This window comes from Hippopotamus amphibius, chromosome 4 (assembly GCF_030028045.1).
Source record: "Hippopotamus amphibius kiboko isolate mHipAmp2 chromosome 4, mHipAmp2.hap2, whole genome shotgun sequence".
Taxonomy (NCBI): Eukaryota; Metazoa; Chordata; class Mammalia; order Artiodactyla; family Hippopotamidae; genus Hippopotamus; species Hippopotamus amphibius.
This window is the reverse complement of record NC_080189.1, coordinates 28,727,775-28,755,472: the sequence shown is the minus strand read 5'-3', so window position 1 is coordinate 28,755,472 and position 27,698 is coordinate 28,727,775. Positions and strand designations below refer to the sequence as shown.

At 38.5% G+C, this 27,698-nt stretch overlaps 1 protein-coding gene across 1 annotated transcript in view; it reads right to left on the bottom strand.

The window, feature by feature from the left end:
- The window catches only part of SLC13A1 (solute carrier family 13 member 1), an 88,608-nt gene extending 62,202 nt beyond the window's left edge, over positions 1-26,406 (bottom strand). Inside the window, exons 1-2 of the mRNA XM_057732968.1 lie at positions 26,304-26,406; positions 152-280 (exon numbers count right to left, since the gene is read on the bottom strand). Coding sequence (XP_057588951.1) covers positions 152-280; positions 26,304-26,402 — 228 coding nt within the window. The 5' untranslated portion in view covers positions 26,403-26,406. The remainder of the gene's footprint in view (positions 1-151; positions 281-26,303) is intronic.
- Positions 26,407-27,698: the final 1,292 nt, after the last annotated feature.

The window sequence follows — 27,698 nt, the reverse complement described above, 5'->3', positions numbered from 1 at the left end:
TCCAGAGGTAAGAAACAGCTGGAAGTTTGGAAGACTTACGTGGAAGCCTTATTAACAGGATTCTTGCTCCTTTTAAATACAACTTTCTTATTGGACATAGCAACACGAAGCTGGGAATCTGATTAGGTCAGACATTCACAGGAGAACTTACCTCCTTGGAAGGCATGATACCAAACAGAGGGAACATTAAGCCGGGCAGCAAAGCTGTTACCGACAGAGGCAGAGCTTCTGTCAGCCAAAACGTGGCAACGACAAACAGGGTGTAAGCGCATTCTGCTTCCTGGACAGAACAAAGACGAAACACAAGGTGAAATAACGAGGCTGGGAAATCCTTGTTCAAATCACAATCACATGTGCTGAATACAGTCGAGTCACGGAGAAAGTTAAGAGGAAACTCTGAAGGCCTCTGCACCTTTGAGATGGGCAGCAAATAGTTATTTCTGAGGGGTTTTAAGAGTCAAAATTTAATACACAAGAAAAACCAATGATGTAAAAGCATCCTCATTCATTACGTTTCCTTCACATTTCCTTCAAAACAGATGCAGTCAATTTTTTGTGCTCATATCAGTGCACAGGGGTGTTTGTATTTTCCTTCGTTTGGCCTGTAAAATAGACTCCCTGCCTTTTAACTGAATTTCTTGGGGCCTAGTTGGGTGGGACCCATGCACACCGACCTTCCTCTCCCTCTACTAAAAAGGGAAATCAACCTGGAAGAAAATTTTAGGTGTACTTTTTTGCAGAGAAAGGACAGTGCCCAAGGGTTGGGGGGAGGGGGAGGGGGGTGAATTGGGAGATTGGGATTGCCATGTATACATTACTAATAAGGAAAAAAATACCAAATTGTACACTTTAAATATATGCAGTTTATTGTATGTCAATTGTATCTCAATAAAAGTTCTTAAAGAAAAAAAGGACAGTGCCTAGTACATGCCTAGATAAGACTGAATTTGCTCCTAAGTGACATGGAGCTGGAGGTGAAGAGCCTTCTGCTTTGCCTTTTGGAAAGACAGCTGAGTTCCTGGGAAGAAACAGGGGGACTCAACAGGATGGAGACTTTTAATAGAATCTTTTGCTTTGCTATAGATGTAAAACTGTGGGTTTCTCTTTTAGGGCATTGTTAAGAAATTGTTGAAATTTATCATTATATTGTACTTGGCTTATATAAATAATTTTGATATGAAATCACCCAGGATGTACTAAGTGAACAATAAAAGTTCTCATCTCTTATAGGCTTTGTTTTGCTCTCACACTGCTTACTCTCTGCAAATTCTGAGCTGTATTTGAAATTTACAAATTTACAAAAACTGCTGTGTGAGTTTAATGAGGTCTTTTATTTAAGGTTTTCCCAGGGCAATAACATTCCTAGCTCTGCTGCCCTCTGATTCACCTACCCCAAGGTGAGTCCTCTTGGCCTGGTATTTGCTCACCCAGCATTCCTGCACTTTCAGTGGGTTTCTAAGAAATTCGTAATAAGACACTATTGTGTCATATCTTTATTATGCTATCTTTTTCAAGGAGAGAGAATAAAGGTGTTTTGATGTTGACAATTTTATGCAAAGTCTGCCTCTATAATCTTGACAAACAATAAAAAACAGTGAAACAAAGCTGAGCCTTGACTAAATCTTCCCCACTTGCTCTGGAGAGAATCTGTGAATAGGAGCTTAATTTAAAATGCGACTGTAGAGAGTGACCTAGCCTGCTTTTTCTCTCCGTTAGAACACATGCATAAACCCAGAACTCTTCATTATGACTCTGCCCTTTCTATCACACTTACCGGAACCTAGATTTCAAAGATAAAATGGACCTTTCTACTATCTTGCTTTTTAATCACAACCAACCAGTCTCTTGGTCCTATCCATCCCCCTGTCATTTTACTTCTCAAATCTGCCCTTCAGCCTCCACTTCACTTCCTCCACTGCAGGCAAGGCTGTTCCAAAATCAGGACATCTTCCAAAAAACTACTTTGTTTTCATCATTCCCTTGCATGAGGCTGGCTTAAGGGACCAGCTACCCTGACAACTGTCTGGAGCCAATCCACAAGGGAAGGCTGCAACATCAGAAACAGAAATAGAATATTGGTGCTAGCAAATTCTGTTCACCACACACAACCCCTGCCATAGGGTTGAAATTTCATTTCCACATGGGTCTGCTTCAGCTAGACACTCATAGTCTGCTCAGATGGAGCAACTTTGGGGACAGAATAAAAAGCAAAATTTCAAGCATTAAATTATTAGTTTGCCATGACGACTTTCACATTTTAACTGGCCCAGCCCTGATTTACAACGATCAAGTCAGTGATTTTTCAGGTGTTTATTGAAAAGAATCCAAACTCCTCATCTTGCATTCAAGGCCACCTTCACTCTAAGACTCACCCTAGTACTTCCTGAAACATTTCTAAAGAGTTGAATCTATATTCCTTCTTCATATTTGTGTTCTGATCCCTTCTCCTCATCATGCACCCTTCTACACTGTACTCCTTAATGTTCAGTCAGGCAGTCATACCAGTGAGCTCCCAGGTACTCTTAAGTGATAGCTTCCACCTGCCTGTGACCATATCCTGGACTCTTGGACGCTTCGACCTAGTTTGACTATGTAGACGAAGCACTTGTAAACTGATGGCCAAGTCTAGCAAGAAAATACAGTTTACTTGACTTAAAATGGTATGTGTATTTATGCATTTAATCTGAGTCAAGATTTGCAAACCAGATTTCATGGTAGAAATAAAATCCGAATTTCTGCCTTCTCTTGAGAAACTAAGGAATTTGGTAATATTGGGATCATATTCTTCCAGGTCAATAATTCTCCAGACTTGAGGACCCTGACAATTCCCTTTTAGATACTGACTTGTGCTTTTCAGTTCTGCATGGTACCTCTGCACCATCTCACGCATTCTCTTACCTGCTTGGCCTTGGCATTTGCGTAAAATCTCTGATTAAAAAAAATGCTTCCTACCTGCTCTTCCTTGCAAATCTTGCTTTACCATTCTAGAATCAACACTTGGATTGCTCATTTGGATTTCTCTGTGTACCAGCTCTGTGGTCCATGGACCAGTAGCATCAGCATGATCTGGGAGCTTGTGAGAAATGCAGCATCTCAGGCTTTTTCCCGTAAGTACTGAATCGGGATCACCACTTTCAGATTCCCCAGGTGATTCTTCTGTAAGTTACAGTTTGCGAAGCCCTGGGTTACTACCTCTTTTGGACCTTCCCTTTTAGCTTTATCACTGGGTGCAACTTGCAAACCAGAAATGTGCTTCAAGGTAGTGTCCTTTTGCCCAGAATGAATCCCTAGACACATAACCTATTTTGAAAACTTGGCCATTCTTCAATGTGAGGTTCAAATTTACATCTTGTCTGTGGAGCTTCCCACAAACACTTAGGTACATTTCCTATTTTTGCATATGCGTCCCAGGATATTACAGTCACATCTGGCTAAGGCACCATATCTATTGTCTCTGATAGCTACATTCCCAGAATTTGTAGGAAAGCCCTCTTTTTCCCATATCTTAAGGAAGCTCAAAGTCTAGAAAAGGAGGAAAACAGATGTATCCCCCTTTGAATGGGTAGGGTGGCCATCTGTCCCGGTTTTCTTGGGATAGCGCTGGGTTACACCTGCTGTACAGGCGTCCCTTTTGATTAGCTACTGCTTTCATTCTCAAAAATGTCCTTCTTTGGCTGACAAATTATACAGTTGTCCTACTGATGGATCCATCCTAGGAACACCTCCTTCTTCCAATTCCTGTTTTCCATTACATGATCTTTCTTGGTCAGTCCTGGAGTCCTGGACAGGAAAGTCTTTCCCATCAGCACTTTAGGCATTCAACAACATAAGGTTAGTCCAGGCACAATGTCAAGTGTCTTAGTTTAAAAACCTTATATTAAATATCAATAGGGTTATTTTTAAAATCAGAGATCTCTGGATATTTTTGTTAAGAAGGAGAAAGGAACAAAAGATAGAGAAAACATTTCATTTGCTATTTACATATATTCAGAAAAACTAAAATGAAGGTGAATGATTTTTGGTAAACAGGTTCTTTTGATGGAGAAGAAAACTCAGAAGTTGTCTCAGTATGACAACTCAGAAGTCATCCTAAGTATTTGTTTTCTAGAACCATCTCTGAGATAGAGGAAAAAATTGCTTCGTTTTGTCACTGGAAATTCTTAGAGTGACACATTATCTCTAGCTCTATCATCTTCGTCTCTTGAATTTTTTTCTCTTCCCTCTCTTTCTCCACCTTCTTATCAAGCCCCCTACTCCTAAAACAGAAGGACACCACCATTACCACCATTGTACACCACAATCACTACCATTGCTACCACCAGCAAACAATGATACAACAGTAAAAGAAGGCCAATTAGCAAGTAAATTAGACTCTGGGTGAATCATTTTCCCCTCTCAATCCCCCTCAAGTCTAGTGAACATAGCAAGTACATCTGATGTCTTCATTAAAATTAACCCTGCCACCATAACAAGTAAAAACTTGAATCAAATTCTGTTCTAGAGTAGCAAAGCATTTCAGTATTATAAATTCTTGAACTAATTGAGAGCAACATAAGAAATGTCTACTTTTGTTTATTTTGAAGGAAAATCACGGGAAGGATAAAAAGATTCAAAATTATGAGTAAGACTGATCTTACTAAAATATTTTTTAAGTCATGATTCCTCCTCAAAACACTGTATGGAAAAAAGGGGGAGTAGTCCAGAGGACTTCCTCAAAAAATAAAAACAGCTATTTTCTGTTAAAAAATCTATATACCCTCTACCACTTCCAAAAGTTATATCAAGAAGTTCAGCAAACAAACCACATCCACCAGACAGAGGCAGCTCTGCTGAATACAGAGGTTGTAAATTCCATTCGATAGTAGGAGGTATAATGTCACTTGACCGTGGTTTCCTGCTCTGTGTGTGTACGCTGTGCCTTTCCGGCTCATTTAGGGCCATCTCCACCTTTCCTATTAAAAGAAGTTTCTCTCAAACTACCAGAGAGATGAAGCAATTATCTGAAGTGCAGATAATTACCAAAATGGACAAGAAATTCCTGTTCCCTGACGTTAAAAAAAAAAAAAAAAATAGTGACGTATATCTTTTAAAAACATTTTAAAAACTGAGATAGTAAGAACATATGCAAAATATATAATAAACACATTTGTATACATATTTTTAAAATGTTGACATTTTGCCACATTTGCTTGAATTTTTAAAAAACAAGTAAAACATTCAAGATTTATATATACCACTCCTTCACTTCTTTCTCCTCTGAAATCCTGAAAGTCAACCACTATCTAGAATGTAGTTCGTATCCTTTTATCCATGCTTTTGTGATTTTACCACATGTGGCCATTGATACATTAATAAACAACATGTGGTTTTGAGATTAAACAAGATTTTCCATATATATGATTTTCCAACTTGCTTTTTCTTTCATTGTTTTAGCTATTTCAAATGCATTCATGTTGATACATGTAGACCTATTGTGAATTTGTTTTAAATGGATATAGCATTTCTTTTATAAACACATAATTCATTTGTCCATTTTTCTACTGTTGACTGTTTAGGGCTCTTTCCCCCAATTTTTTCATTATTATAAGGCCACAAACATCTTTGTACCTAGCTCCAGGTGAATATAGGAAAGAGATTATCTAAGCTATTGTATAAAAGTAGTTGTTGAAATTTCTGAGTGGAAAGGATGCACTTGAACTTTACTGGGTATTGCCCAACTGCTATCCAAGATGGTTGTATCAGTTTTATATCTGCACCAACAATGTGAGACAGTTCTGTTTCACCAACTGTTGGTATATTGGACTAATTTATTTATTTGACAGTCTGATAATATGGAAAGTTCTTAATTTAATTTGCATTTCCTTGAATACCACTGAAGTATTTTTTCATGATTATTGAACATAATTGTTTCTCTCCTGCAAACTACCTTATTTATAGTCTCCTTCTATCTTTCTGTTGGGTTGTTTGTTTCTTTTTTTCATGAATTTGTGGCGTTATTTTTAGATTCTTAATATTTCTTTTTAAGTATATACTTGCAAATATTTTTCTTGGATTTGGCTCATCTATGTAATTCGCTTTATTGTATTTCTGGTTGATAAGAGGATTTTAATTTTAATGAAGTTATTTAAAAATCCTTTCTCTTATGGTTTGTGTTTTTACTACCTTGGATGAGAAATTCTTTCTATATTCTATTGTATTTCTGTATTTTTTCTCTAAAGCTTAAAAAATTTTTTTCAAGTGTCGGGCCTAAATTTATTTATATAGGAATCTGATAGCTTTTTTTCTAAATGGAGAGCCAAAATTCCCTGGCTTTTTTTTTCTTAATCAGATGACCCATCTTTTGCCCACTCATGTTGCTACATACTTTCTATGCCGAATTTCTATAAATGCAGATATGTGAATTTATAGACTTTATTTTGTCCCTCAATCACCTACCCTTTCAAAAATCAACTCTTGCAGAATTATTAAATTCTTTTTAACTACGTAGCTTTTCAATACGTTTTAGAATCTGTATCTCAAATCACTTATCTTACATTTTTCTCATCTTGATAGTTTTAGGCTTTTATTTTTCCTTTTGAATTGTAGATTTTTATTCAAATTATACAGAATTTAAAGAGTAAGATATGGCCTTAAAACACTCCTATCTATGAATCTTTACATTCTTTCAATTGTTCATTAAATTCCTTCTATAATATTTTGTAGTTTTCTCCACAAGTGTCTGTGTATCTTTACTGGACAGCTTTATTATTATTGAAAATGAGAAATTAATCTACTTATCTTTCTGTATAAATTTTTTTTCTCTTTACTCTTTGGTAGCTTTAAAATTTTCTCCATATCTTCGATGGTTTGAAGTTTCATTTATGTATCTAAACATTGACTAATATTTAATTAAATTATTTTGTACTTAGAAATGCCTATTCTGTCTGAGTCATATCTTTTTTAATTCTGAAAAATTTAGCCATTATTACTTTGAATACAATCTCTCTTCTAGTCCCTCTTTTCCAGGAATATCTTTTACATGTATATTGGGAATTCTGAATTCATCCTTCAAATTATTCTTTCAAGTAAAACATTTATTTATTTATTTACTTATTTACTATTCTGCTTGATTTTTAGGTGAATTCCTAGTACTCTTCCTTAGTTCACTGATTAGGTCTTCAAGTGTACTCAGCTTAAAATTTACAGTTTATTTTGTCTTGAGTTTTTAAAATTTGAGTTTTTTTTAAATTTCAGAGATTATTTTTCATTTCCAAGATTTCTAACTAGTCATTTTTTATATTCACTTGTTCTTGTTTTATATATATTTTTAAAAATGAGGATTAATTAATATACAAAAAACTGCACGTATATATTGCATACAATTTGCTGAGTTTTGGACATAAGCATATACCTGTGAAATTATCTCCACAGTCAAGGTAACAACCATATCCACCATGTCCGAGAGATTCCTCAGGCCACTTTCTGAGTTTTGTTTGTTTTTGTGTGTGTGTGCTAAAAATGCTTAACATGAGATCTACCCTTATAAAAATTCTAAGTGCACAAGACAATATTGTTAATTTATGGATACTGTGTTGTGCAGCAGATTTCTAGAACTCACTCATTTTGCATAACTGAAACTTTTACCTGTTGAACAACTCCCTATTTCCCCCTTTACCCAGGTTTTGGCAATCACCATTCTACTCTCTATTTTTATGAGTTTGACTATTTTATATACCTCACAAAAGTGGAATCATGCAGTATTTTTCCTTCTATCACTGGCTTATTTCTCAACATAATGTCCTCCAGTTCATCCATGTTACCACAGATGACATGATTCCTTTCTTTTTCTTTAAGGCTGAATAATATTCTGTTGTCTATAGATATCACATTTTCTTTATCCATTCATTGATCGATGGACATTTAGGTTGTTTCCATATTTTGACTACTGTGAATAATGCTGCAGTGAACATGGGAGTACAAATAATACTTCAAGATCCTGATTTCAATTCTTTTCTCTATATACCTATAAGTGAAATTGCTGGATCATACATATGGTAGTTCTATTTTTAATTTTTTGAGAAACTTCCATAATATTTTTCATAGTGACTGCATCATTTTACATTCCCACCAACGGTACACAAGGGTACCAATTTCTCCACATCATCCCCAACACTTATCTTAAAAAAAAAAAAAAGCCATTCTAATAGGTGTGAGGTGATAACTCACTGTGGCTTTGATTTGTATTTCCCTGATGATTAGTAATATTGAATACCTTTTCATATGTCTGTTGCTCATTTGTATATCATCTTTGGAGAGCTATCCATTCAAGTCCTTTGCCTATTGTATGTTCTTGGTACCCATGTCAAAGATCAGTTGACTACACATGCATGGGTTTTTTGCTGAGCTCTCTATTCCATTTCATTGGTTTTTATGTCTGTCTTATGGCAGGGTGATACTGTTTAATTATTGTAGTTTTGAAATGTAGTTTGAAATCAGGAAGTGTGATGCCTCAAGCTTTATTCTCTTTGCTCAGATACCTCTGGTTATTGAAGATCTTTGCAGTTCCATATGAATTTTAAGATTGTTTTATCTATTTCTGTAAAAAATATCATTGGAATTTTGATGGGGATAGCACTAAATTTGTAGTTTGCTTTGAGTAGATGGACATGTTAGCAATATTAAGTCTTCCAATCCATGAACATGAAATGTCTTTCTACTTATGTGTGTCTCCTTTAATTTCTTTCATCAATGTTTTAGTTTTTTTTTTTTAATTTTATTTATTTATTTATTATTTTTGGGGGTGTACACCAAGCTCAATCATCTGTTTTTATACACATATCCCCGTAATCCCTCCCTCCCTTGACTTCCCCCCGCCACCCTCCCCGTCCCAGTCCTCTAAGGCATCTTCCATCCTCGAGTTGAACTCCCTTTGTTATACAACAACTTCCCACTGACTACCTATTTTACAGTTGGTAGTATATATATGTCTGTGCTACTCTCTCGCTTCGTCTCAGTTTCCCCTTCACCCCCCGCCCCCTCCCATACCTCGAGTTCTCCAGTCCATTCTCTGCATCTGCGTCCTTGTTCTTGTCACTGAGTTCATCAGTACCATTTTTAGATTCCGTATATGTGAGTTAGCATACAATATTTGTCTTTCTCTTTCTGACTTACTTCAATCTGTAGGACAGACTGTAGGTCTATCCACCTCATTACATATAGCTCCATCTCATCCCTTTTTATAGCTGAGTAATATTCCATTGTATATATATGCCACATCTTCTTTATCCATTCATTTGTTGATGGGCATTTCGGTTGCTTCCATGTCCTGGCTATTGTAAAGAGTGCTGCAATAAACATGATGGTACAAGTTTCTTTTGGGATTATGGTTTTCTTTGGGTATATGCCCAGGAGTGGGATGACTGGATCATATGGAAGTTCTATTTGTAGTTTTTTAAGGAACCTCCAAATTGTTTTCCATAGTGGCTGTACCAACTTACAGTCCCACCAACAGTGCAGGAGAGTTCCCTTTTCTCCACACCCTCTCCAACATTTGTTGTTTCCAGATTTTGTGATGATGGCCATTCTGATCGGTGTGAGGTGATACCTCATTGTGGCTTTGACTTGCATTTCTCTGATGATGAGTGATGTTGAGCATCTTTTCATGTGTGTGTTGGCCATCTGTATGTCTTCTTTGGAGAAATGTCTCTTTAGGTCTTCTGCCCATTTGTGGATTGGGTTATTTGCTTTTTTGGCATGAAGCTGCATGAGCTGCTTGTATATTTTGGAGGTTAATCCTTTGTCCATTGTTTCATAGGCAACTATTTTTTCCCATTCTGAGGGTTGCCTTTTAGTCTTGTTTATGGTTTCTTTCACTGTGCAAAAGCTTTTAAGTTTCATGAGGTCCCATTTGTTTATTCTTGATTTGATTTCCATGATTCTAGGAGGTGGGTCCAAAAGGATCTTGCTTTGATGGATGTCATAGAGTGTTCTGCCTAGGTTTTCCTCTAGGAGTTTTATAGTGTCTGGCCTTCCATGTAGGTCTTTAATCCATTTGGAGTTTATTTTTGTGTATGGTGTTAGGAAGTGTTCTAATTTCACTCTTTGACATGTTGCTGTCCAATTTTCCCAGCACCACTTATTGAAGAGGCTGTCTTTTTTCCAGTGTATACTCGTGCCTCCTTTGTCAAAGATAAGGCACCCATATATGCTTGCGTTAACCTCTGAGTTCTCTGTTCTGTTCCATTGATCTTCCTTTCTATTTTTGTGCCAGTACCATACTGTCTTGATCACTATGGCCTTGTAGTATAGTTTGAAGTCAGGAAGCCTGATTCCACCAACTCCATTTTTCCTTCTCAAGATTGCTTTGGCTATTCGGGGTCTTTTGCATTTCCATACAAATCATAAGATTTCTTGCTCTAGTTCTGTGAAAAATGCCATTGGTAATTTGATTGGGATTGCATTGAATCTGTAAATTGCTTTGGGTAGTACAGTCATTTTCACGGTGTTGATTCTTCCAATCCAGGAACATGGTATGTCCCTCCATCTGTTTGTGTCGTCTTTGATTTCTTTCATCAATGTCTTAAAGTTTTCTGCATACAGATGTTTTGCCTCCTTAGGCAGGTTTATTCCTAGGTATTTTATTCTTTTTGTTGCAATGGTGAATGGGATTCTTTCCTTAATTTCTCTTTCTGCTCTTCTGTTGTTCGTGTATAGGAATGCAAGAGATTTCTGTGAATTAATTTTGTATCCTGCTACTTTACTAAACTCATCAATCAGTGCTAGCAGTTTTCTGGTAGAGTGTTTAGGGTTTTCTATATATAATATCATGTCATCTGCAAAGAGTGACAGTTTTACTTCTTCTTTTCCAATTTAGATTCCTTTGATTTCTTTTTCTTCTCTGATTGCTGTGGCTAAAACTTCCAAAACTATGTTGAATAATAATGGTGAGAGTGGACACCCTTGTCTTGTTCCTGTTCTTAGAGGGAATTCTTCCAGTTTTTCCCCATTGAGAATGATGTTGGCTTTTGGTTTTTCATATATGGCTTTTATTATGTTGAGGTAATTTCCTTCTATGCCCATTTTCTGGAGAGCTTTTATCATAAATGGATGTTGAACTTTGTCAAAAGCTCTTTCTGCATCTATTGAGATGATCATATGGTTTTTATCCTTCAGTTTGTTGATATGATGTATCATGTTGATTGATTTGCGTATATTGAAGAATCCTTGCATCCTCACTTGATCATGGTGTATGATTTTTTTAATGTGCTCTTGGAGTCTGTTAGCTAGTATTTTGTTGAGGATTTTTGCATCTGCACTCATCAGTGATATTGATCTGTAATTTTCTTTTTTGTGACATCCTTGCCTGGTTTTGGTGTTAGGGTGATGGTGGCCTTGTAGAATGAGTTTGGGAGTGTTCCTCCTTCTGCTATATTTTGGAAGAGTTTGAGAAGGATAGGTGTTAGCTCTTCTCTAAATGTTTGATAGAATTTGCCCGTGAACCCATCTGGTCCTGGGCTTTTGTGTGTTGGGAGATTTTTAATCACTGCCTCAATTTCCGTACTTGTGATTGGTCTGTTCATGGTTTCTATTTCTTCCTGGTTCAGTCTTGGAAGATTGTATTTTTCTAAGAATGTATCCATTTCTTCCAGGTTATCCAATTGATTGGCATATAGTTGCTTGTAGTAGTCTCTCATGATCTTTTGTATTTCTGAGGTGTCTGTTGTTACTTCTCCTTTTCCATTTCTAATTCTGTTGATTTGCATCTTCTCCCTTTTTTTCTTGATGAGTCTGGCTAATGGTTTATCAATTTTGTTAATCTTCTCAAAGAACCAGCTTTTAGTTTTATTAATTTTTGCTATGGTTTCCTTCCTTTCTTTTTCATTTATTTCCTATCTGATCTTTATAATTTCTTTCCTTCTGCTCACTTTAGGGTTTCTTTGTTCTTCTTTTTCTAATTGTTTTAGGTGTGAGGTTAGGTTGTTTATTCGATAATTTTCTTGTTTCTTAAGGTAGGACTGTATTGCTATAAACTTCCCTCTTAGAACTGCTTTTGCTGCGTCCCATAGGTTTTGGGTTGTTGTGTTTTCATTGTCGTTTGTTTCTAGATATTTTTTGATTTCCTCTTTGATTTCTTTAGTGATTTCTTGGTTTAAGAGTGAATTGTTTAGCCTCCATGTGTTTGTATTTTTTGCAGTTTTTTTCCTGTAATTGATATCTAGTCTCATGGCATTGTGGTCTGAGAAGATGCTTGATATGATTTCAATTTTCTTGAATTAGCTGAGGTTTGATTTGTGACCCAAGATGTGATCTATCCTGGAAAATGTTCTGTGTGCACTTGAGAAGAAAGTGTATTCTGTTGTTTTTGGATGGAATGTCCTATAAATATCAATGAAGTCGAGATGGTCTAATGTGTCATTTAAAGCTTGTGTGTCTTTATTTTCTGTTTGGATGATCTGTCCATTGATGTAAGTGAGGTGTTTAAGTCTCCCACTATTATTGTGTTACTGTCGATGTCCCCTTTTATAGCTGTTAGCATTTGCCTTATGTATTGAGGTGCTCCTATATTGGGGGCATAGATATTTACCATTGTGATATGTTCTTCTTGAGTGGATCCCTTGATCATTATGTAGTGTCCTTCCTTGTCTCTTTTAATAGTCTTTACTTTAAAGTCTAATTTGTCTGATATGAGTATTGCTACTCCAGCTTTCTTTTGACTTCCATTTGCGTGGATTATTTTTTTCCATCCCTTTACTTTCAGTCTATATGTATCCCTTGGTCTGAAGTGGGTTTCTTGTAGGCAGCATATAGAAGGGTCTTGTTTTTGTATCCATTCAGCCAGTCTGTGTCTTTTGGTTGGAGCATTTAATCCATTTACATTTAAGGTGATTATTGACTTGTGTTCCAATGACCATTTTCTGAATTGTTTTGGGTTTGTATTTGTAGGTGTTTTCCTTTTCTTGTGTTTCCTACTTAGAGAAGTTCCTTTAGCACTTGTTGTAAGGCTGGTTTGGTGGTGCTGAATTCTCTTAACTTTTGCTTGTCTGGAAAGCTTTTGATTTCTCCCTCAAATCTGAATGAGATTCTTGCTGGGTAGAGTATTCTTGGTTGTAGGTTTCTCTCTTTCAGGACTTTCAGTATATCCTGCCATTCCCTTCTGGCCTGCAGAGTTTCTGTAGAGAGGTCAGCTGTTATCCTTATGGATTTTCCCTTATATGTTATTTGTTGTTTTTCTCTTGCTGCTTTTAATATTTTTTCTTTGTGTTTAATTGTCATTAGTTTGATTAATATGTGCCTTGGTGTATTTCTCCTTGGGTTTATTCTGTATGGGACTCACTGTGCTTCTTGGACTTGGTTAATCATTTCCTTTCCCATGTTGGGGAAGTTTTCCACTATAACCTCTTCAAATATTTTCTCAGACCCTTTCTTTTTTTTCTTCTTCTTCTGGGATGCCTATAATTCGAATGTTGGTACACTTAATGTTATCACTGAGGTCTCTGAGACTGTCTTCTATTCTTTTTATTCTTTTTTGTTTTTCCTGCTCTGTGGCATTTATTTCCCCCATTCTATCTTCCAACTCACTTATTCGTTCTTCTGCCTCAGTCATTCTGCTGGTTATAGCATCTAGAGTATTTTTAATTTCAGTTATTTTGTTATCCATTGCTGTTTGTTTTTCTGAGTTCTTATGAACTGTTTCTTGTACTTTCTCTATTTTGTTATCGAGATTTTGTATCATTTTTACTATCATTACTCTGAATTCTTTTTCAAGCATTTTTCCTATTTCCTCCTCATTTATTTGGTCTTGTGGGTTTTTCCCTGTTCCTTTGCCTGCATGGTGTTTCTTTGTTTCCTCATGGTTGTCCAAACTTTTGGGGTTGCTTGTCCTGGTGATAGAGGTGTTTATAGAAGACTGTCCAAGCCTCAGACTAATGTCCTAGTGTTGGATTAAACAAATACAAAGTCTAGGAAACACATACATGTATAAGATACACAATTACTGAATCCATTAGGACATAAGGCTCTGGAAAGACCTGATGGAACCCCAGTATGCTATCAGATATTCAAAGAGAAACCCAACAGAAATTGACAACTGAAACAGAACAAATCAGAGACAAAAGCAAAAGCAAACAAACAAACAAATAACACCTTACACATACAAACACTAATCCAGGGAGATTTTGTAAGCTAGGATCAAATATAGAAAAGAGCTAGAGTACCACTAGACAGAATGGAGATTCTGAGAATGAAATTAGACAGTTGTACTAAGAACGAAGATAAAGACAAAAACCTAATATTAAATACCAAGGTGGTGCATCATCTGGAGAATAGAACAAGGAGCCTGAGCAGATCGATAGTGTTGCTTATAAGTATGTTAAGATAAAATAAACTTAAAATGGCTGGAAGAAAGGGGAACAGAAAAGCGTAGTGTGGTTGGAAATATGCAAATAAAAAGAAAGGAATAGAAATGTATAAAAGATAGGGATGAAAGGAAAGTATGAGAGATATATTGTCCGTACTACCAAAAACTTAGCTAGATATAGAAGTATATAAAAAGGCAAAAAAATAAAAATTGAATAAAAAATATCATTCAAAAAATTATGTTATAAAATTGTAGATCCCTTAGGACTAAGATCGTAATTAATAAAGAAAAAAAAAAAGAGAGAGAAAAAAAAAAAATCCAGAACTGATCCCAGAATGGACCAGTTCAATAGGATCGATACTAATTTTTCTGTTTCCTTAGAGTCTCAGCTGTAAGTGTCCTTCTACTCACCTTGGGTTTTTTTGTATTATTCTGTGACCAGCCGAGGTTCCTTTATTGTTTGTCTCTAAGCCTCGGTGTGTGGGGAGGGAGAGGGTACAATAGTGGCCCCTTCCCCTGGGAGTGAGTGAGCAGTGGTGCACTGTTGTTTCAGTCGGGCTTGGAGGTGCCTGCTGCAGAGGGACGCTGGTGGCTCAGGTGTAAATAGAAAGTCTTAGAGTTGGGCCTCTCTCGGGTTTTTTTTGTTTGTTTTTTTCTCGGCAGCCTCCTTGCTGCCGGCTTTCCAAGGGGTTTTAATCTAGCCCCGCCCAAGTGCCTGAGGGTGCTTGTTATCCCTGAGCGCCTTAGGTGGCCTGCAGGGCGTCTCTCCACTGCCTGTTGCAGAGGCTCCGAAAGAGAGAGAGAGGCTATGCCCACGTCTCTTCCCTCCGCCCTGAGCCTGCAGCCTCCAGTCGCCATCATGGCCGGGCAGCTCTCAGGGGCAGGCACTCCTCGCCGTGGACCTCTTCCCTCCTGTCCTCTCGGTCCGTCACCTTACTGGCAACAATGTTTCTCACCCTGAACCAGCTGTCCGGTTCCCACGCTCCGGCTCCCGGACCCTCTGTTCAGCTGTGGATTGACGTCTTGGTCCGGGAACGCCGAGCTGCTCTGCGGACCCTCCGTGTGTCTCTCACTCCCTCCTGTCTGCCACGGCTCCACTGCTTCACCCTCTTTGAGCCGTCGTTGATGCCTCCCTACCGGTTATGTCGGGCTCCTTGCAGTCCTTTCTGGTGTCCGAGGCCGTCTGCTGGTGTTCACGTGGTTCTCTTTGGGAATTATTGCATCCTTCCGTGCATTCCCAATGCATCTGTGGAGAGGGATGCATTCCATGTCCCTCTACTTCGCCACCATCTTTTAATCCTCCAATGTTTTAGTTTTATAGTTTTCAGTGTAGAAGGTGAAATTCCTTGGTTAAGCTTATTCCTAAATATTTTACTCTTTTTGATGCTATTGTAAATGGGATTATTTTCTTAATTTTCTTTTCTGATAGTTGTTAGTGTGTAGAAAACAGCTGATTTTTTATGCTGATTTTGTATCCTGCAACTTCACTGGATTTATTAGTTCTAACAGTTTTTTATTGAGTATTTATAGTTTTCTATACCTAAGATCGTTTTACTTCTCCCTTTCCAATTGGATGTCTTTTCTTTCTTTTTCTTGCCTAATTACCCTGGTTAGGACTTCCAATACTGTATTAAATAGAAGAAGTGAGAATGGGCATCCTTGTCTTATATCTGATCTTAGAGCCAAAGCTTTCAGTTTTTCACCATTGAGTATGATGTTATATGTGCGCTTGTTATATACATCCTTCATCATGTTGAGGTTCATTCCTTCTATACTTGATTTGTTGAGAGTTTTTTTTAATCATGAAAGGATGTTGAATTTTGTCAGTGATTTGTGTGCATCTATTGAGATGATTTTAAAAAATCCTTCATTCTGTTAATGTGATACATCACATTAACTGATTTGTGTATATTGAATCATCCTTGTATCCCAGGGATAGATCCCACTTGGTCATGTTGCATGATCCTTTTAATGTGTTAATGAGTTTGGTAGGCTAGTATTTTGTTGAGGATTTTTACGTGCACATTTATCAGTGAAATGAGCCTGTGATTTTCTTTCATTGTATTGTCTCTTTGCCTGATTTTGCTATCAGGATAATGCTGGCCTCAAAAAATCAGTTTGGAAATGTTCATTGCTCTTCAATTATTTGGAAGAATTTGAAAAGGATTGGCACTGGGGCTTCCTACGTGGCACAGTGGTTAAGAATCCGCCTGCCAATGCAGGGGACACGGGTTCAAGCCCTGCTCCAGGAAGATCCCACATGCCGCAGAGCAACTAAGCCCGTGTGCCACAACTATTGAGCCTGCGCTTTAGAGCCTGTGAGCCACAACTATTGAGCCCATGTGCTGCAACTACTGAAGCCCACGTGCCTAGAGTCTGTGCTACACAAGAAGAGAAGCCGCGGCAACGAGGAGCCCACGCACCACAACGAAGAGTAGCCCCCACTCATCACAACTAAGGAAAGCCCAAGCACAGCAACAAAGACCCAACACAGCCAACAAAATTAATTAATTTTAAAAAAAAGAAAGAAAAGGATTGGCATTAATTCTTTTAAAAAATAATTGGTAAAATTTACCAGTGAAGCCCTGGTCCTGGGCTTTTCTTTCTTAGGAAGTTTTTGATTACTGATTCAAGTACCTCCCTTAATATTGGTCTGTTCAGGTGTTCTGTTTCTTTATGATTCAGTCTTGATGGGTTGTATATTTCTAGGATCTTATCCACTTCTTTGTTACTTAGTTTGTTGGTATGTAATTGGTGTATTTCTATTTTAAAAATAATTTGTCATCTATTGTGGATTTTTTCCCCTTTCCTTATCTGCTGATTTTCCTATTATTTTCATTTCATGTGGAGTGTTTTCATCTCTGTGTTGATTTCATTGTCAGACTTTCTTGCTTGTCTTATTGCATTTTGAAATTTTATTTTCAGATTTACCCTGTGTGGTAGTTTTGTTTTTGTGTTTTTTCTTTCTGTACTCATTATTCACCATCTAGAAGTTTCCCAGTTGCCTCCAGCCATTCCCTAGCTCACAGTACAGAACCTGCCTTATCTTGTCAGCCTGAGGTCCTGTTATGCCAGGAAGATGCAAATCCAGTCCTCTAGCTGGATCAGGAAGCTTGGATCAGCCCTGGCTGGGAGGCTGGGCAGAATCTGCTTCCTATGAATGCCACCACAGACAGTTGTCAGTCTAGCTTTTTTTGGTCTTCCATAGCTGCCAAGGTGACCACTCTCCAGCCCTTAGTTTGTGACGTTGAAATGAACTCTGACCCCAGAATGACATGGGAGACCACAGGCTCTCACATTTGCTCTGCTTGCTTGCTTTTCTGACCCATTCTCATCTACAGAAATATTTATTTGCTTTGTGTTAAAGGTGGAGAAGCAGGTGAGAGGGGGATCTTAATTGTACAAATTTCATCTGGACTGCTGATCATAGGCTTTATAGATATGAAATCTTATTTATGAGCTAAAGATATTTGCCAAGTAAACAGACATATCTGCTTTTCTGACTTATGACTAAGTAAGAGGGGAAAATAACATTTATGAATGCCTACTACATGCCAGATATAATACTTGGTGCTCCACATGACTTGTTTTATGTAGTCCTTACCAAAATTCTATAAAGTAGGCATTGTAATTCCACGTTCAACTAAGGATCAATAATCATATTGCTAGGATGCAGTAGAGTTCAATCCAGTATATCCATGAGAGCGCATCTTATTTCATTTACTGCCCTATTCCCAGCACTTAAAATAATGCCTGGCATATAGTTAGCGCCCAGTAATCTTCATTAAATGAATGAAGTTTTTTTCCTCTGTGTCTTTTTTTATTCATATATCTTGTTTTTATTCATGTATCTTGATCCCTATATAAAATAATTAATCACTCTCTTAGGCACAAAATTCTTTAGCCTAGGAACCTCTTTGCTTTGCTTTGTTCTCTTTTCTGTTCTACTTGTCTGGCACTGGATATTTTGATGCTCATCCCAGTGGATGAGTTGTCTCTATAGTTCTCCTGAGGTTTTCATCTCTCTTATTAATAAAGTGGAATTAGAACTAAAACTTTTACTTGCATAGGTCACTTCGCAGTAGCTGACACTCTCCCACTTCCCCATTTCACAACATCATAATCATATTTTATCTAAACCACCTCAAGTAAGTACAGCCAGGAACTTGCTACAGAGGCAGAAAAAAGCAAATGCAGCCATGACTAGGCAGTGTGGATCATGACCCCCTCCGCCCCGCCCCCGCCCCCCGCCAAAGTTCTGAGTGTCAAATTATCTTGGGAAATGTGGCTGATTATATTTAAAAATCACCTTGGTTCTCTTTTAAATTACGGCTCCGGATAGAATTGAAATATAAATTAGGCTTTAAAATACAGTTTTTTCACCCTTTCTCCCCCTTTCTAATGACACACTGACTGATATTAGGGAGTAACTTGGCTGATGAATTAGTGCATTTGTGGGTACGCTCTCTCAGCACAGCTTGAGAAAAGTAGGACCAATCACAGGCCTCACTCACTGCAATTGATTTTTGAAAAAGAACGCAAAGCAATTAAGACAGGAGAAAAATCATGCATTCTAAATCGGTGTGCTACAAGAAAAAGACTATTATTTTTTGACAGAGCCTGTAAAGGGCTTTGCATGGTTCGTGACACGCCTACCGCGTTGCAGGAATTTCTCAAGACTCAATCCGTATTAACTGCAAAGCTTAAAGTGACTCCAAATAGCCTCATCTTGGAAGATGGAGACTAAGAAGCTCAACTACAAAGTCAAGGAAAAATAATTAGCATTTCTTGTTAGCCCAAAATGGGTAGCAGGGAAGGGTAATTGGTGGCCCCACTATGTCAATTACAAGGGAATTTTTAACTCCTTTTCATTTAACTTCCGAAACCAATTAGCAATGGAGATGTACTGTGTTCACACCCCATGCACACAGTGGAACTGGAAATAGCCATACAGATCATCTTGTTCTTCAACCTGATGATGTACTAGGATGTGATCAAAATGCAGTCCATGGATTAACTGCTTCAGAATCATAACGAGTCTGTTAAAGGTGCAGTATCCTGGACTTTACATCCAAAGGTTGTGATTTTAAAACAGGTATCTCAAGTGAATCTGGGGTAGCCAATCCATAGATAACATTTAAAACTCTTTTAAGAGTCTTGTTCATTTTATAGATGAGGACATAGGCCAGAGGGTAGCAGGACAGAATCACTTGGGAAGTTTTTCAGAATATGCTAGATAAGTCAGGACAGCCTAGGTTATGCTGTGGCAAAACTCTCTAAATCTCAGCAGCTTAAGATAACCAAAGTTTATTTCTTGCTCACATTATTTGTTTATCAAGGGTCATGATTGCTCTGCAATCCAGGCAGTGAGAGACCTCATCTCAATATGTGTTTTTGTAATTGCAAATGCAGGAACAACAGTGCACAGGGTTTTAAAAATCTGATATAAATGCCATTAAAGAAGCAATAGTGTCGATGGGCTTGGGAGTCAGACAGCTTGTACTTAAATCCTCCCACTCCTCTTAGAGACTGCATGACTTCAGGCAACTTGCTTAACCTCTTTGAGGGTTTGTTTGCTCATCTGTAAAATGGGGATAAAATTGACTATTCTAATGGTTGTTAGGAGGCCAATATTCACATATATTATTGTTACCAAACAAGGTATAAAAATGTATCATGAAAGGAAATGAAGAGTTTCATGAAAGAGACACAACCCTGCTACACCTGCACTCTTGTTCTGTCCCTCAGTCGCTCTCTGCACTCTATTTGAAGCTGCTTCCTTTCATAATCTCCTTTCTCCTGTGTCCTATCCTTCCTAGGAGATCTAGCTTAGGTACCCAGATCCTTCTGCCACGAGAGATTCTTACTTCATTCATTCAGCACAGTTATCAACTATCTACTGTGGGACAGGCGCTGTGCTTGGGCCAGAGGAAACAGGTTAAGCACATTCCGTGTTCTTGAAGTATCTGCAATTTAGAGGGGGAGGTAAAGGTAGAAGCAGAATGGAATACGTACTATGGTGGAGGCTGACGTCTCTGCGACTGTGCATTGAGAGCACGGAGGATGATTCTGTTTGTATCACAGCCCGAGCTGCCTTTCCCAAGAAGGACAGGGTGCGAGGAGTGGGCGTTCCAGCAGGAGGATGCAGCATGAGCAAAGACAGAGGGGCAGGAATAATCATGGGTGTTGTAGGGGTGGCAGGTAGTGAAATATTGCTACCATGGGAAATGTGAACGTGGGAGATAGCTATCAGGGGCTTTGGTGGGGCGGGGCTGGGGAGTGGCTATTAGGACAAGTAAATGGCAAAAATCCCAAAGATCCACCAGTATATACAGGTTTTGTTTAGATATTATCCCCCGTCAGTTAAAGGGAGCCTTGGCTTGACCAGTGGTACAAGAGGACGAGGCTGACATTTCAAAAATAGTCCTCTGGCAGGAGACTTTGGGGGAAAGTGTGTGAAAATGGTCTATGAAAGAGAGAGATGAAGACAGCCTTGAGGAGAGCCGTGCCAGCAGGAATGGAGCTGGCGATGCAGATGGGAGGCGGGTAAAGTGACACAGACTGAGCGATGGGGGCTTAGGGATATCTGGGGGATCTGACATGACACACAGATTTCAGACCTGGAAACAGGGTGGCAGATTCTCTGAGATAAAGAAAGCAGAAGGAGCAGCAGGTTGTGGGGAACGGGGACTGTGTGTGGTTGGGGGAACAGAGAGGCCGGAGGATAATGACTCCCCAGAGGTATATTCACCTCTTAATTACACGTCTGTAACACAAATGATTTGTTTCCATCATTTGGCATGGATTTATACACAACCTCATTTTGTGATGAATGTTGGCCATGGTATATATTGACTTGTCAGCAATTGTGCAAGCTACTTGAAAGCAGAAACATCAATTTAAACTTCTGTGTAATATGCTACCATTCACTGAGCGTAATACTTTGGGCCCAGCAAGTTCTCATCAAGTAGTCATGAAATAGATATATTTATATAACTTTTAGATTTTCTGGTTTCATTCATCTCCTACCACATTACTATTAGCATGATCTCTATGTTTTCTTTTTTCTTACCCACCATCATTCTGATGCTCTTTTGTGTCTAAAATGTTCACTTTCTTGAAATTTATAGCCTTCCGCCCTTTATCTTAAATCCCTATAATAATTTAGACCAACACTGAAAACAATATCAACTGTTTCACTACTTGATTTGCCCCTTTAGAAGTTCCTTATGTGTTCTCGGAATTCATGCCCTCCTTCTTCTCTCACTTGCGCTCTGTTTAAATTCTCTACCACTCATTTTCTTTTCCTTTGTCAGACTTCTCAACCTACCACTTTCCCCCTTCCATCAGAAACTTTATCCCTTTAAGGTTTACATTTCTTTACAAGCACTATATTTCTCCTATCTGTTTATTTTTTTCTAGCTGGATCACCATAAGCCTCTCATTATGTATCATTTCTTTTACTTATCCTCATTTCTATTATAACTTTGAAATTCATGGTGCACCAGATGCATAGTTTGGGAAGGAAACAGAAGCAGCCCACAACAGCTGCAGACATGGAGGGGTCCCTCCCAGATGTGTTTCCTCCATCCCTAACCTGCTCTCCCCCTCTCTTCTCTTCAAGTTTCTCTTGGTGTAAAATATTTTCCAGAGAAATCCTGACGTATCTGACAGAAACCTGAAATCTGGTCTTGGATTTACAACCAATCAACTAGGGAATGCTGCTCAATATATCCATGTGGCTCTTTTCTTGTCTCCTTAACTGAAAGGAAAAGAGGTCTTATAATGAGCAGATAAACTAGATGGAATGACATACCTGGAAGAAATGCACTCTACAAGCAGAAAATATTATTGTTCAATTTGCTCCTCTTACAACTCCTCAAACAAACCTGGCCTTCTTTTTATCATTTTGTTCCATCAAAAGAAATACAAAGAAAAGCCAAGAACTAGAAAAATAAGCAAAGAAATAGTACAGAGTTCTGAGAAGAGTAAAATCAATCAAGCTGCTAGAATTGGTCATAAAAGTTGCACAGAGAGTATCGCTGGAACTATGGCATGTAGCCTAGGCCAATTTTAACAAGTTTTTGTCTGCGAATTTTTAAGATATTTCCTCTCCCCAAAGAGAAAAATTCAGTGCAATTATTAATTTTACTCAAATATTTACATAAATATCAATTACATTACAGGCTTGTTTTACTGACCACTAATTACTAATTGGGGAAGAACTAGGACTACTTTTACACTTATGTGACAATTAAAAAGACAGTATTTCTGATGTTTCAGGGTAAAACAATAAGAAAATAAAATTCCTTTAGTAAAGTGAGTATATTTAGGAGTATACTTATTGCCCTTGGAAGCTATAAAGACACAGATATTCAGCTGTGGTTGAGATCACTGGCTCTAGAGTCAGGCAGATGTAGATTGGAAACATCTGTGTAGCTACTTTTTGGTAAGCTCTTTACTTGTTTCTATCTCCATTTCTAATCTGCAAAATTTGACCACTTATAATACCTAATTCATCAGGATTCAATTTGAGCTTCTGTTTGACTCATGGCCATGGGCTTCTGGGGTGATGCATATTTTCTTCTGCCATGAAATATTTCCATGAAAATATTGAAATGCACAGTTCCAAGGTCTCTTCCAACTAGAAGATTTTAAGATGGAAACTTAATGCCGTGACTCGTGGTAAACATTTGGGCACAGGTGTGAAGGGAAGGGGCACCACATCCTGACAAGCTGACAATACCAGCTTGTATAGCTGGGATTCTGGGACATTCAGCAAATGACACACATGAGACTGCTACTCTAGTTCTCATAGGCCCATCCCCAGTGGTTAGAATCACTGAAGTTTTCTACCTTAAAGACATTGAGTTGCATGAGGTCAATTGAGGAAACATCTAAGATACACCTCTTCCCTGGTTTGACCTGTCTAAAGCATTACTATAAAGAGTTATGCCTGAGTTGTCAATAAATGATTATCAAGCCACACTCGATGTAACTCTTCAAATAGAGGGTAAATCTTTGGAAATACAAAATATAGAAAAGAGTAAAGCAAAACCATCGTTGAAGCATGAATTCTGAGTTCTGACAGAACCTGAGTTCAAATCCAGTTTCAATAGCATCTATGTGGCCCTGGTTGGGTCATGTATCTTTGAGCATCAGTTTCCTTAAATGTAAAATGAGAATAATGAAACATCGTGATTGTCTCCTTGGTTTGTCATGAAGGCTACATAAGATAATTGGGTAAAGCAGCTGGCAGAATGCCTGGAACAGAAGCAGGCTCTGCAAAGTGAAACCCTTCCCTTCTCTTTTGAACATTAAATTGCAAAGCCACTTAGGGTCTTTCATCACTGATGCTCCATTTTTGAATTAAGGTGGAATTAAGGTAGGGGTTAAGGCCGATCTATAGAAACAACCCAGTAATCAGTAGGGAAACGGAAAAAAAAAAATCAGTCAATTTATTTTATCGTTTGTGGGTTCTACATCATTGTAGATTTATTGTGTTTTTAAAAGGAAACTTGACTTTTTGTTTGCTTGAATTTTTTAGTTGTTATATTACCATGTGTTTAGTAGTATAGGGTTCTCAGTTTGGCGTGAAATTTACAAGTTGATTTGTATCCATATCAAAGTAAGCCTCTACTGTACTTAAATTTTATACCTTCCAAAGGCCCATGTTCTCTGAAAAAAAGTTCTACTTTCATTGTAAGCAACAGTTAAAATAATGCTTTTTGGGTTTAATTAGCAGTCGATTAAATGGTTAAATACGCACTTAAAGTAGCCAAAAAATGAAATCCTGTTATTGTGCTAGAAAAAAATCCTCCCATTAACATATTGAGTTTTAACAAATGAGTTGATTAGAGGGAAAGGAAAGAGGAACATAGTTCATCAAATGCAACTTGATGCCAGGTTTCCCCACAGACCTAATGTACTCTTGTCATTGCACCTTGAAAAAACAAAATCAATGACTGCGTTTCTTAGCAAGAGTACACTTTCTGGTTAATGAATCATGCACGGAGAACGTTTCTTTTTATTTATTTACTTGTTCTTCCTTTTCAAAGAGTTTACATTCACTTTCGCTGAAAATTATGGAAGATAATCAAAGTGTCATGGGTATATATGTCATAGAAGCCACAGAGATGATATGCAGTTATGGCCAAAGTTTGTCTTGACTAGTTTAATTTCTTTTCTCTTCCATAACTAAGGATTTATGCTGAGACTAACCCAGAAATATTAAAATATAGCAGTGATCCAGGTATGAACCAGGATGTACTCATGGGAGGAGTCAGCCAGGTCTAGCGGACAGGTAGAACCAGGGAGTTGGAAAAAGAGGCCATGATGCATGCTAGATGGAGTAACGAGTCTTCGAAGGGGGTGGGTGTTCAGGTGAAATCCCTGCATCTGTGATTCACATGTGTCATCCAGTGGCTGCCAGAGACTCATGGAAGAATCCTTTGAACTAGCTGGGGTAGGAGGGGCAGGGGGACGAGGGGAGAATTAGTCACACAGAATTTGCAGAACAAAACCAACCAAACCAAAGACAATGGAGAGTGCCTGCTGTTTTCATTGGAAACTCTCTAAGACTTTGGGGGTTCAGAACAATATGTGATGAAAAGTGGGGGGGGGAGTTCTTCCCTCCCCCGTCGGGGCACTGTGAGACCTCAGCGCTGAGAGAGGGTGGTGGTCCCCCCTTGCCTCCCACAGGAGATACCCTGCAGCTGTGGGTGGCAGAGGCCCGGCCCCTTGCCAACTGTGCAGGTAGAGGACACCTTGGCAGGGTCAAACAGCACTTTTCATTAGCTCACACGACTTTCCTTTAGTCCAGTGGCAGACTTCTGAGGGAGGCTGGAGTATTATAATTACTGTGATTCTATTTTTACCCAGACTAGTATAACCTTGGTTAATGCTTGTTAGAGAAGAACATCAGAAAGATTCTCTTCTACTCAGAGAAAAGGCATCATGGGGTGGCAGGATCTGCACAGCTGTGGAGTCAACAGACTGGGGGAGATTCTCACTAGCCCACTTACTGTGTGCCAGCCACAGCTCCAAGTAAGTGCTTGATGAGTGCTTATTTATTTAATCCTCACAACAAGACTATTATTATCTCAATCTTACATACGACAGGATGGAAGCATAGAGAGGTCAATTAATTTGTCCAGGTCACACAGCTTCTAAGTGGAAACCTAGGACCTAAAGCCTGGCTCTGGTGACCTCTTACCACCAAGAGACGCTCATCATGCCTGGCATAGAGAAGACACGAAATATTTGCTGATACAGATCATTTTACCAAGTTATTAAAAATGCATTGGGTTTATTATTCTGGACTTAATAGACTGACCACACTTAAAAAGCAAACAGAAAAATCCCTACAAGTACACTGAAAGGAAATAAAATCTCAAATGATCAGAACATGTATGATAATTTATTAGACTTTCTGATTAACTAAGGAAAATTACTTCATGCTTTCAATGTCCTCTTATCCCGTAAGGAAAGTAAATTTCCAGGAGGTTCCGTGGCCCACACCAAGCCACGGAGATGCCAAGTAAACTGGTCTGCGCTAGACCTCCCTAGGATGCCCAATTTTTCTCCTAGCTCTTTCCCAGTATCACATTGCTGCCTAGCTCAGGGGCAGGGATTGTGTTAACCCAGGATGCTCTCTGGAGATTGAGACCTAGAATGCCAGGATCTCAAGGGCTGTGATTCTTTTGTTCGTCCTCTCATCTGGTTGCCAGGCAGAGAACAATTCTGATTGACTATACTATTTAATTATTCTAGTTAATCATACCGAGAATCAACAACATTAATTATTAAAAAGGAGAAAAAATGGACCAAACACGATGTATAACCATCCTGATTTCAAGCTCAAGGCGTCACCACCCGTTCAGCTCTGAGCCAGATAATTACACAGCAACAATAAAGGACAGTTAGATAAATCAGAAAACCCACCAGCCTACTCCCCGAGTTCACTCACCTTGGTGCGGAGGGTGAGGGGCAACGGCAATAAAACCAGCAGAGTGAAAACTACGAGGAGGAACCGGCGATAAACTAAAATGCAGCTGAGGAAGTTCATTGTCCTGAACAGGTGCCTTCAGTAGCGTTCTCCTCAAAAAAAGGCTGGCGTTAAATAGCCAACCTGGATTAATATTTCTCTAGCCCATCATCTTCATTTACTGCCCCAGACTCATCAGCATGAGTTAAAATTAAATCTCGATTTTTATTGTTTTACTGTCACAATTCACGTGGAGAGATAAGCCCAAGGGTGCGAGAAATCAAAAGACTATTTTCTGGCGTGGTGTTTGAAAGGCAAAACGGATCTTATTTAGTTTGTGTACACGAACTGGAATACAGACCGGCCAAGTCTAGGAGAAGGCAAAACCATGAGAGCGGTTGAGTCTGCCCACAATGAGGCCTCTCCCCACCTTCCCATGTTCCCTGAATTTGAGGCTCCACACTTGAGTGGTGCCTTGAGCAGGTCTTTACTGGTTGCCTCCAGCACCCTTTCCCAGGAAGCTGGTTTTCAGTTTGTGAATCGAAATAGCATCCCCAGTAGTAGGAATTCTGGTGTGAAAAGGCAAGTTCTGGGTAGAGATGGGTTTTTCTGAGACTTCTCGGATTAAGTGAGGAGGCAGCCGAACGCACTGCCTTTGTGGAGTTTGGCTCGGGGAGAGCTCCTGACCTCTCTTGTGCAGGACTTCTCTGTTCTCACTCAAAGATAAATACCACTGCTTCTGAGAGTGAACAGTATTTTTCTCCCCAATACCACACTCAGTTGCATAATAATTTCATCACTGTTTGAAAGCAAAGTTCTGTGTATTTCTTGGACTCTGTGGTCTCTTTGGATAGGAAACCAAAAGGTATCATAAAGTCTTACATAAGCCCTCACCTGTAAGACTTTTTCAGAATTGAGTTGATACTATTGTGCTGATACTGATGAGATTGACTAGATAATTATCAGGGAATTTGTACAGAGATGAGTCATTAGGGCCATCCAAGGGGAGTATGTGTGTGTATGTGTGTAGATGGTAGCTGTTCTGACACTGATATCAAGGCTATGTTTTGAAACATCTCAGGACTACGGACTCATTGGCTAGTTTCTCATTTTGTTGTAAATTAATCATCCAACAAATTTCAACTAAACAACTACTATGTAGCTAGGCTTCGGTATAAACAAAACACATTTCCTTCTATAATCATAGTCAATTTCTCTTGGCACAAATAACCTTACTTTTATGTAATCTATGGTTAGCATTTAGACCTTATTTCTAATTCCCCACGGATGTAACTCTGCCTTCTTTTCCCACCAAGAAAAATAATTCTTTCACCAACAGTCACCTCACCGTACAGTTAATGTGGATAAGAAAGCATT